This window comes from Poecilia reticulata, linkage group LG13 (assembly GCF_000633615.1).
Source record: "Poecilia reticulata strain Guanapo linkage group LG13, Guppy_female_1.0+MT, whole genome shotgun sequence".
Classification (NCBI taxonomy): Eukaryota; Metazoa; Chordata; class Actinopteri; order Cyprinodontiformes; family Poeciliidae; genus Poecilia; species Poecilia reticulata.
In genome coordinates, this window is record NC_024343.1 from 6,489,681 (window position 1) to 6,501,963 (window position 12,283).

At 38.0% G+C, this 12,283-nt stretch overlaps 1 protein-coding gene across 2 annotated transcripts; it reads right to left on the reverse strand.

The window, feature by feature from the left end:
- Positions 1-7: 7 nt before the first annotated feature.
- kcnj13 (potassium inwardly rectifying channel subfamily J member 13) lies at positions 8-10,228 on the reverse strand. Of its 2 annotated transcripts, XM_008425169.2 has the most exons (4): positions 9,981-10,228; positions 7,193-7,430; positions 6,874-6,988; positions 8-1,722 (listed from the first exon to the last, which is right to left on the reverse strand). In XM_008425169.2, the coding sequence occupies exons 2-4, from the start codon at positions 7,388-7,390 to the stop codon at positions 1,148-1,150; spliced, it is 888 nt and encodes a 295-aa protein (XP_008423391.1). In that variant the 5' UTR covers positions 7,391-7,430; positions 9,981-10,228; the 3' UTR covers positions 8-1,147. The 2 variants fall into 2 exon arrangements, with proteins under 2 accessions (XP_008423391.1, XP_008423390.1); XM_008425168.2 differs by having other exon boundaries at positions 6,874-7,430.
- Positions 10,229-12,283: the final 2,055 nt, after the last annotated feature.

Below are 12,283 nucleotides of genomic sequence, written 5' to 3' on the forward strand. Positions count from 1 at the left end.
TGTGTAATAAATATAATAATATAGAGTAAAATGTACAATTGCATAGTGACCATCCAAGTAGATAAATGTTGAGCTGCTGATTGTTCAATCTTGGATGAAGAGCATCTTTAATCATCAAGGTCTTATGCATTTATACGGTTTTTTGTTGTTGTTGTTGTTGTTGGGTTGGGCACAGTTTACTTCAATCCCATGAAGAAAACACAAGTCAACAATGTTAATAAATACCATGGAGCATAATATATATGTATAATGACGCCCCCTTCACATATCTGCCTGCCTCCTCATGCATCCATGCCTAGAACTGGCACTGGTGGCACAAACAAGAAAAATGTGCTGCACAAACCAGCTCAAGCATTGTGCACTAATATCATTTACTTTGAGGTCAGAGAGGGGGTCAACTTCACACCAGCTTGACTCAGATCCTGCAGTGTCCTCTGCCTGTGTGACATGTCAGCCATCACATGTAGTTATAATAATCTTCTTTTTTTATTAGAAAAACAATTCCTGTTATCCTGCTTCCTCTTCACGATGAATTCTTATTATGCATGCTATGTTGGAGATGTGTCTCACTTTTCTTAATGCATCTGGAAGAGGGATTATAAATCTGTGAAAGCTACAAAGATTTATTTCTACAAATATTCTATTTATCTTTAAAGTATTTAAAACTCAATAGAACAATGTCTCATTTTGAACATATTTGAACCAGGAACAGCTGTCATTAACACTGGTGAACATATCCAAAAGCAGTTCAATGATTTTGTTAAAAGTTGTATCTTACTCAAGTCAGATCAGATGATGAAAATGTGACACTTGTGGCATTAACATGTCCAATCTAAATTAAGACATTATATTTATCTGCGGCTTCAGAAAATATTTTATTCTTCCACTGCAKCTTCTTTATCTGCATCTTAGCACAGTTTGGACAAACTTTGACCTAAGTAAATCAGGTAAGGAGAAGAAGGCAGAGGCTGCACAGACTTCAAACTGAAATGCACAGGTGGAACTAGTGATGGGAACAAACAGGATCACCTATTTCTGACATTATTTTACATGTCAGAAAATAAAGTTAGCTGGAATCTCCTGATCAAAATATCCATGTGCAAAGGACTCCTCCTGCTGTCCAAGTCGGAGCTCCTGTTTATCATGTTTACTCCATCCTGTCAGTGTCATCACCGTTGATTTGTACCACACAATCTTTGTTCAAAGGCTCCTTGGAGTGGGTGGTGTCAAAGTGCTCTTTGCTCACTAAGTACCTGCCCCGAGCATCCAGCCCCAAGGCAGGTAGAAATCGCCGGTCAAATTGAATTTCTTGGCGTAAGTAAGAGGTTCTCTTCTGGCAGGAGTCACCAGTTCCCTCTTGCAATGCTGTTAGGAAAATGACCAGCTCAAAGTGTTTGGATGTGCCTTCACAAAGAGCAGGATGGAGAGGGCTCTGGCGGTCCAGTCGGTGGTAGAAAGTAAGGGGGAAAATAAAGAAAGGGCATGGCTGTTGGCCTAAATGGTCCAAGTGGAAGTCCAGCGAGGTCTGGTATAGAGCCTGGCCTTCCTGTTCCTCATAGAGCACTGCACTCACCTTCACGTCCACCAGAGGTCGCTGAATAAGATTAGTGACTCGTATCATGAGGCACGTCTGGCCCTGGTGTTGGCCCACTACTGCCTGCGGACTGAACTCGATGGCTCCTGCTCTCTTCTGAGGACGAGCAATCTTGGCTACAAATGCACCTGAAAATGATACGTCAGGATAGGGTCAGGATACATGAAACAACTGCAAAGCCATGCAATGTTCGGTTACGTATACTAAATGATTTGTCTTTGAATTAAATAAAATGTGACTGTGCAGTTTGGAGATCTGGCACTCGGCCACACAGTATTGTCTTTTGGAAGATTAAAGAACTGTTGCTTTAATCTAATTAGGAACCCAAACATGTTGGAATGCAGCCCATCCATCAACTTCATGAGGCTTACAGCTACAAGAGCTATTACATTTTTCCACATTTTCGTTGCCACCTTGATTACATATGTTCAAATGTTAATCTGTAGCAGTCCATGTCTTTTAAGAGGGCAAATTAATTGATTACCCTTGTTTTTTTTTTTGATTGCTCAAAAAGTGATGAGGAAATATGCATCTAAACTGAAACTCCTCTATATCTGCATTCCTTTGTCAGAATAACTAGAAGAGTCGAAGACAAAACAAAACCAATAATTAAACTTTTTTTTTTAATTTTACCTCAGTAACACAAGCCTAGTTTCAGAGCTTGCAGTTGGCAAGATTTGGCCAACTATGTTATATTATGAACATCTCCACTGGTTTTCAGTGCAGTCAAATAGACCTTATGCTGTTTGTCACATCAGTACAGGTGAATAGGTGGTTTATACCTAAAGGACATGAACTATATCGGCATTACAATTTGCAATGGCATGTTATTGAGAGAAAAAAGGAATATATCTAATAACATCCTAAAACACATCACAATAATATGCAACACCTATTTTTGTTAACTCCACCATAGGCTTTCACTGTAGGATTGGATGAGCAGCTAACCATGTGATGTGAACAGATTATGATTTATGGTTTATGAATTGTGCTAGACTTTGCGAATCTACTCAATTCTCATCTCCCTTCAGAGCTCCCTTTGGGATTTCTCTTTCTTTTTTCTTCCAGTGACCTTTATTTCTCAGAATAAATTTAACTCTGCACTGTTTTAGAGTTGTAGTCTGTTTATAGTTGTAGTTTTGCAATGGCAGTGGAGAAAGTGAACAAAGCCATTCAATCCGTGTTGGCCATGCTTCCAAATATTGAACAATTAATGCCGGAGCAATATTAGGATAAAGATTAACACAATTTAATCTTTGCCAGCGAATCTTTGGTGGCTGGTAAAGATGTCATTGGGCTCAGCACTTCTCTCTTTGCTATGGGGGATAGTTGTTTATTTAAGCTGGGGATATAGAAATATAATAATAGAATTCCACATGTATGCCTATCTGAGAATATATGGTGACTCTGATGAATAAGGGATTTTAAAAGAATTTATTGTGTCTAGATAGTGTTAAATGGAGATTAGCGACACAGGGTCCACTTCACCCATCTTAGGACTACAGCAGGGTTAAAGAGCAGCAGGAAAGGTACACAGTAAAATCCCAAGTGTCAAATCAGCATGTCAGAGGATGTGAACTCTATGAGAGTCAATTCAACAACAGTGAGAGTAAAATGCCTCCTTATGTTGACTCCGAAGAGCTCCGCCTCCTTTCACCTCCTGCCACACTGATCAGAATTTTCTCAGCGCCATTTTCAACGTCTTGACCTTGCCTGAGAAATCAGTTTCCTCAATTTAATTTTTTTTTCTAATTTTCTAGTCATAGCAGCATATTAAAGAAACATGGTTCTTCAGACAGAAATTATTTTTTTGTCAAAAATATGTATTACACATGACAGATGTGAAATGCCATGGGGTGTCGAAGTCAATTCGACATCTCTGTGGCACTGAGTGTTAGCATTCTTATAGTTGTAAGTTTTTTATCTTTATTCTCATATCCTGTGTTGTTGCTGTTCTGGGACGGTGATCTTACTTCAACCATTCTCATGCTCAGCCTGATTGCTCCTTCCTGCTGAGGCTGAAAAAGTCCTAGCAAGGTTTCTGCATCTCAAGCTGAAAGGTTTATGCTGTGTTTTTTGGGGGTTTTTTTGCAAAAACTATCATCTGTTCCCGTTCTCCCCTTTTTCTGTTTCTTATCATATATGAAATGGATTTTGTTTGAAAACTATTTTTCTTCCTTTTATTGCCATGTATTTTTGTGCCTGGGTCCAGACTGTAGGTTAACTGCATAGACAGGGAAAGCTTGGAACATTTAACTTTCAACAGAAATTTTGTAATCTAACTTTTTTCCTTTTTTCCCTTCATTATTTTCATACTTGGAGTGGAACAAACATCCAGACCGTGCTCATGCCATCAAATCCACTATTTATCTACACAGTTGTCAAGCAAGCACCATGTTTACCCAAGAACATAAACACCATTTTATGGTTTAATAATTTTTGATTTTGATACTATCTTGATATTCTTCTGTATCACTTAATATATTTTCATATTGAAAGTTTCATCCTGCAGCTTTAATGTGACTATTTTATATTAAATTCATTGTTAGAATCAAGTGTTAATATCTAGATTTTTTGACAGTTGACAGTGCATGACAGAGTTGACACAGAACTGAAGGTGGTGACAAACTAGTGAGTAAAAAGAAAAACTTGATACATGTGAAGTAATGCAATTTATGTAAAATATATTAAAATGAATTAATTGCACATTTAAGTGAGATTTGTCAACAATTTCACTGAGAATCACAAAAACTCTGATGGAGTTGACAAAATACCAAAATACCTCAATTTATATGATATTCTGAAGGTCATATAGCTCATCAGGTCCATGAAATCTTTATAATATACCAAAAATTAAGCTTTTATTTCACAAAATTTCATCAAAGCTTTGTAAATTGTCAGTTATGGTGTTGACACATCATGGTTGTGACAAACAACTTGGGAATAAAAAGAAGAAAAGACTAAAAAATAACAAGCTAACCAGAGCTAACTAGCCCTCTTAGCAAAGAAAGTGGTCATGGGGTCCTTAGAAGTTCTGGTGCCCCCCAAAAATGCCTGATTTTTTTTTTTTTACATTCTTTTTATGTCTGACCATAGACATAATATAATTAATATAGTATAATATTATGTATAATATTATGTCTATGTGTCTGACAGTGTTGACAAAAACTAGGGACAAATTTCAATGGAGTTGGAAAATATATAAAAATGATTTTTAATTCAATTTATTGATACTTTTATTATTATTATTTATATGACTACTTATACTTAACTGTCATAATATATAATTTTAGTATTTCTTTAATTGTTTTAAACTATTATAATGTATTGAGTTCTGCTCCTGGACAAGGGATTTTAAAGACACCATCCACCGACTACAATGTTTAAAATAAAAAATATTCAGCAAATACCTGGAAAATATACATTGTTGTGCTCACATGACCCAGGTTAGTTTAGTCAGATATTTGAAAAATATATATTTTGTGTATATTTTATTCAGATTTTGTGCTTTATCCATAGGACCTGTTTTGTCCTTATTCTCAAGAATCACTGATATGAGAATTATTTAAATATTTTAATTATATTAATTAATATATTTAATTATATTATTGATTATATTAATTTAAATAAATATAAATATTGAAAGGGCTGCACAGTGGTGCAGTTGGTAGAGCTGTTGCCTTGCAGCAAGAAGGTTCTGAGTTCGATTCTAGGCCCCGGTCTTTCTGCATGGAGTTTGCATGTTCTCCCTGTGCATGGTGGGTTTTCTCCGGGTACTCCGGTTTCCTCCCACAGTCCAAAAACATGACTGTTAGGTTAATTGGCCTCTCCAAATTGCCCCTAGGTGTGAATGTGTGTGTCCTGTGTGTCTCTGTGTGTCTCTGTGTTGCCCTGCGACAGACTGGTGACCTGTCCAGGGTGACCCCACCTCTCGCCCGGAACGCTAGCTGGAGTTGGGCACCTGCACCCCTCCCGACCCCACTGAGGGACAAGGGTGTAAGAAAATGGATGGATAAATATTGAATAGGTTTATAGTAAAACGGTATATAATTTTTTTGACACTGACTTCATAGAGATTAATGCTGAGTATAGCCTTAAATTTAATTAACAGTGGTATATTGGTCTTACACTATTGGATATTAATTAGAATAACACTCAAAAACTAAAAGTGTCCTTTTCAAATAACTCTCCAGGTGTTATTTGTCTCCATAGAGTAAAAATATATTAACAATTGTGAGTGTTAGTCAGGTTTTATTCTATAAGTCATTAAAAGAGTAAAATTGGAGTAACACTGACATCAGTGTAACTTTAACATTGCGCACATCTTCACTGGCTCAGAGTGAAAATTGACTTTAAGTGTTGAATTAACGCTGCTCATTCTCCTGTGCTGGGTCTTTCTGTGTGGAGTCTGCAGGTTCTCCCTCTGCATGCATGGGTTCACTCTGGGTAGTCCGGCTTCCTCACCGTCCAGAAGCATAACTGCCAGGTTTACTGCTACCTCTAAATAACAGCTATATATATATGCTTGTCTGAGTGGTATAGTTGTTTGGATGCACGATGAACACTTCTACAAGGATCTCTACTGCAAAACAGAGTAAAAGATTTTCACTCCAAGAGTTGACACTATCCATCCACGCGTTCGTTGTCTACACCTTCTTATCCTTCCAGGGTTGCAATCATGTTTATTTTTACTTGTTCTTTTCTGTTCATTCACATTTTGTTATTTGAGAAATAAACATTTGTCTCTTACATATTATTTCCTTAAGTCCATGCCTCATTATTTACTGCGACTCATTAAGGACCATGTAACCAACTACTGAAGCACGCTGTCTCACTCCGACTGTCATCAAAACTAAATCGGTTGCTCAAAAAATAATTAAATACATGTCTGATTAAAAATATACTCTTTAAATGAAGGATTATATTCAATACCTGCTTCCCGACTGATTCTAATATTTTGTGAAACGAAACATTGTCTGTTCTGTAAGAATTTAAACACTGCAAGTATCAGATGGTATTTATAAAAAAAGAGAAAATATTTTTGTAAATACTTTTTGTAAAGCATAGTTAATGAATTCACATGATGTTCTTGAACCTTTAAAGATCCAATTTAAGGTTGATTTTCTTACATTCATCTCATTTTGTTGAATTTGTTGCGTAGAATTCTGTAGTTCTTTGTCAGTATTAAATTATGCCTAATTCCTGAGCACAGCCTCACTGCAGATATGTTTACTACGTCTAGCATAGAGTGTTCTTCATGCTTTGGTCAGAATTTGTACCTGTGATGAAGGCCTCCAGCATAAGCCCCAGGAGCATCTGCACAGCCAGCAGTGCTATAGCACTGGGACAGTCTCCACTGGGGAACATGGTGCCATAGCCAATGGTCAGCTGGGTCTCAAGAGAGAAGGAGAAGGCAGCAGTGAAACTTGTAATATGTTTCACGCAAACCACGTGATCCTGTGGGGGGTCATCATGATTTTTCACAGCAAGGTCTCCATTGAGATGGGCCAGCAAGTACCACAAGCAGGCAAACAACAGCCAGTGGGCAATGAAGGATGCACAGAAGGCGAGGAGTACCCATCTCCAGCGCAGACTCACCAATAGTCCCCACAAATCCTGCAGCGCCAGCAGCCAGACTCTGCCCCAGCTCCTGCGCCACGAGTCTGAGGGGCAGGCAGGGGCATTAAGCGTACAGTGTCCATCTTTGGTGACTAGACGTTGACGAGGGGGAGAAGACAACAAGGGGTAGGAGGACGCTTTGCCAGCCAGAACGCTACTGTTGGTTTTGGTTGTCATGGTTGCAGGCAGATCTCAAACAGGGCAAATGAAATTGACCCTGAAAAAAACAAACATTTAAATTAATGTTGGTAACATAATTTTTAAACTTTGATATTTATGTTCTTTCAGAGCAACTCGTGACTGATCAGCAGTAACACTCTGAAGCTGCTCCTTTCTTTATTGTTCTGACATTCAGCCTCAGGCTCTGCTCCAGTTATTGATAAATATGGTTGTAAACATAGTTTGTGGATACGGTGTGAATTGAAAGTGCAAAAAATAATAAAACTACTAAACATAGACATTTTTACATTTTTATTGAATATTCAAATTCGAGATGTTTTGTTCTGAAGCTGCTTTTTGACAGGTCTGGCCTTGGAATCGGTTGTGGACATGTTGATTTTAGGGTCCTTGTTTTCATGAAATGGGCCAAAACAGATTCTCTAAATTAGGTTGAATGTACAGAACAGTCATGTTTAATTTAAGCAGCTGTATGGGATGTATGTGCCGGCAGTCCTGACAGTCTGACAGCTAGACTTCTGCATTCTGCAGAGTTTCTATTTCTATGTCAATATTGTTGCCAGGAGATTAGAGCGGCTCTCAGCTGGGAATCAGTCTGAGCAACACAGAGACATGCAGAGTAGGAATGTGTCTTGCAGGGAGCTTTCCCTGCATGGCTGTATGACTCTTCACAAATAACAAATCCATCCATTCCATGAATAAAACCACTCAATGTCTTTGACAGGTTTTATTATTGTGCTTTTTCTACCCTTCAAAGTTAAAACTTGTGTTGCCATGCTTCAGCATTTAGGTTGGGTCTGGAGTGATTTGGTTAGAAAATTTACTCTTCCCAGAAAAAACAATAGTTGAATAACACTCAGCAAGATTGTCACATGTCTCACTTTCAAGTCCACTGAAACCGAGACAGTTCTGATGGAACCAGCTATGAGGGGATGAGGATATTAGCATAGTATCAGCATAGTTCTGTTTTACATACGGGATGTCAGGATATGACTCTAGACTACCATCAGACTGAGCTGTGAAAGAACTTGTTGATCAGACTTACATGTTTCAGATCATTAATTATATTTTCAAATATATGAGAACACACTTTTCAAATGATGATGTGATTTTTTAAATGTCTAAAGCTAAGAAAACCAGCCTGGCCCAACCTAATAAAGGATGATGCCTCCAGTCCAAACACGTGGGATGTCAGTGAGTGTCACTGCCATCCCACATGGCAACTGGGGAAGAACTTTGTACCCCTCCACTTTTCAGAACTGCTTTCAATTCAGCCACATTTGATAGGTTTTCAAGAATGAATAATTATTAAGGTCATATTAAACTCTGGAGAATAATTGCGCAAAGAAAAATTCTTCACAAAATCAAGAATATTATGGACAACCCTGATCATCATATGCTTCAGTTTAGGATGGCAGATTATTCTCCTGACAAGGTTTTCTGGTAAAGAGCAGAATTCAAGGTTCCGTCAATAAAACAGATCATCGTGTGGGATAAAAGACTTCATGGACACGCTTGTAGATGGAGGATCTCTGCAGCGTTTCCTGGACTGAAATTATGATGTTGTTTTAAGGAAAAGCTGATTTTTTTATGGTGGATGTACTAGTACCCACAACGGGACCCAACACATCCCGCTGTAATCTAATCAGTCAACAGAATATTTTTCTAAATGTTATGAATATCATTAGGAACTTTTTGGTAAAGAACTCAAAGGTGACATGGACCTTTGAGTTCTTTTTGATAAGCAGTGGTTCTGTTCTGATTACCTTTCTTATTGTTCAACCATGAACTCTGACCTTAACTGAGGCAGAGATCTGCAGAGCTTGAGACGTTCTGAATTATACTGTGTATCCCACAAAACACAACTTTATTTTTTACATACAAATGTAATCACACATAAATGATTAAAACGTAAACTGATTCACCATGGATTCCTGAAGGCTCCTTCATGTTTTTTTAAATGATTGCACCATGGATTTAGCACTATGACAACAAAAGAACAGCATCACTTTGATATAACAAAACTAACTAATCTACAGCTTTTAGTAAAAAATGTCTGCCAGCAGAAACATACTCAGTGTTTCATGTGACTGTATCACTACAGAGTTTTTGCAGTTGAAGTTATTTCTGATTGCGTGAAGCAGCACATCAGAGACATGGTGCTCATTACTTTGGGCTCGTGCAGAGGTTTATGTAATGTGTGATCAGCTGCCACCGTTTTCTACATTTTTAACTTTATCGCTTCACAGCATGTCTGAACTGCAACATCAGACGTCTAACAATCTAAACTCATTTAAAGATGAATACTTGGACTTGTTTTCTGTCTGTTGGTCGATTACCAACTCTTAGTTCACTCTGATTCCAACAAATAGTTTTAGCTAAAAAAAAAAAAACTAAGCTGAAAACATCTTTCTTTACAGCCTTTGATAACAACGATTAAACGCACACAAACTTTCTCTGTGTTGCTCCAGAAAAAACTCTTCAGCTGTAACCAATCCCCATGTCTGATTTGATCACCGATTGTTGCACCTTTCCCTCCGGGTATCAGAACCTCACCTCAGGACAGCATCATGCTGGGACTCGTACTCACCTAGAGCTGCACTCAGGGCCAACCTGGAGCCCTTTGACCTGTTCCCCTTAGACTGGCTCTGTTAAGCAGACACAGGACTGCAGCTCATTCAGAGAGCGCCACCGATTCCTTGGAAAAATGGGGGTTCAAAATCCCAAAAGGAGTCCAACAGAAAAAGTGCGGGGGGAGGAAAATTTCTCTCTGCTGAGGTTGTCTCTGAGTGTGACTGAGCGTGCTGCTCTTTACTCCACTGTGAGGTGCAGCATCGAGCTCCAGGCCCAGGAGGATTCAACTGGTCACATTACTCTGCAAGGAGCCTATTAGTGTTCCCGGAAGATAGCAGATAGAGAGGGATTTGAGTGGGGGTGTTTGCTGGGGGTGGGGTGACCAACACCTTGTCACAGTTCATTCAGTCCAATAAATATTGTTGTGACAAACTGGAATTTTTAACCATTTGTACATACATGCACAAGCTGGATTGATTTCTGATGTTATCTAAAGTATTAAGGAAAATATGAGCACAGATGTTAAGACTGTTAGAACTGAGAACAGGATTTATTTATTTGGGTATATCGTTCAGGAGATCTTTTCTTGTCTTCTTCTTGTCTCGTCTTGTGATCTCTTAGATATGACCAGAATTTAAAATCACTTCATTGTGCTGAAGGCTTTAATTATCATTAGCAACTGACAACATTACTACACGATTGTGTAATAGCCAGATAAGTTGCATATTAACCAAGAAATCATTGAGGCCTTCCTTCTTGATACCAAGCAGCAGATAGATGTCAAAATGTCAACACTGCTCTTTGACCCCTGAACAACTTTACTCAGACGATTGTTTGTCTCTTCAACAAACCAAAGTTAAGCGTCGGTTTGTTGAAGATCTACTTTAATTAATTATGGTCAACTTTAACATTTTTGTAGTCTTTTCTATTGATCAAATTACAACAAACTTTGTTCGTTTGTCCTCCATTAGTCGAATCTTATAAAAGTTAATACTTCAGTATTAGTTTGTTACTATTTGATTTCTTGTAAAGTTATCAGGTCTTAAAGTTTGGGTGATAACACGTGTAGTTTGTGACCAACTGTAGTCTAATGCATGTGTTTATTTTCCTCATGAAACTTAGGCACAAACACAAATATCCACATCTAGTTAGATTAACTGAACTTAGATTAACTGAGCTGAAGACTTCTTGCTGTCATAATAAAGTAACTAAGATTATGTTATTAAGAAATATAAAATTTTGCTTTGTAAAGAATGAAAACCATATCTTGTAACTGGTATCTTTATTTTCACTATGAAATCATAATTACATTTTTGTTGTGACACAAACTCAGGATGGACATACATTAAAAGTAATTAAGAAAGAATATCATCCCTTCAGGAAGACCTTAAAAATATAAATGATAAAACTGGGAAATACACTGTATTTAAGTTTATTTGTTTTGTATTTATTGTAGACAATAAAAAACTGGTCTACAAGATGAAGAAAGTATTCATCTTTATTCACTACAGCCTCCTCTATAGATACTAAGAATGGACTTCAAGCAGCCCAGCCTCGCTTCAATATTCCACTCGATTCAAATTTCACTTCACAGCTCAGTCTGGGCTTTCTCCCATTGTCTTGGATTCCTCTGTTAGACTTTCAGCCGGACCAATCAGGGAACAGAAGGAGAATTTGTGAATGGTGACATTGATTTTCTGCTCTGTTTTAGAATTGCAGTCTACCTGAAGCTTTAGAAACGGCAGCAGTGAAACTGAATGAGGACATTCGGTCCGTGTTTTTGGGTCACACCTCCTAATATGAAATTAACATAACAGCCCGTCTCTCTCGGATCCACACTTTTCACTTTGTAGTGGAGAGCAGTTGTTTACAGCCCAGGCGATATCCTGAAAGCTTCATAGTGTCAAACTGGCACATTACACACACCACGGGCAAATGTTAGCGATTGGGTAAAATTTGAAAGTTCAACAGAGTCCACACCACCAGGAAGCAGTCGTTTCTCAGCAGCTGAGAGCCCAGACCCTCTGGACGAAGCAAAGTGTAGAACAAGGAGCTGGTTTACCAGGAGAGACTCCAGCAAACCATGAGTTTTTTCTAGTCTGAAAATGAAACAATGACTGTATCCACTGACTGACAAGACGTGTTAGATATGATAGTTTTAAGATTTGCTTGCAACAACTATGTTGTGTATAGATAACAATAATACAAAACAGAAAAATTACGCAATTCAATTGAGGTAAAAAGAAATACTTTATTAACCCAGAAGGGAAATAAAATGTCGCTGCAGGTCAGGACATCTGGGGAGGATGTTCACTATGC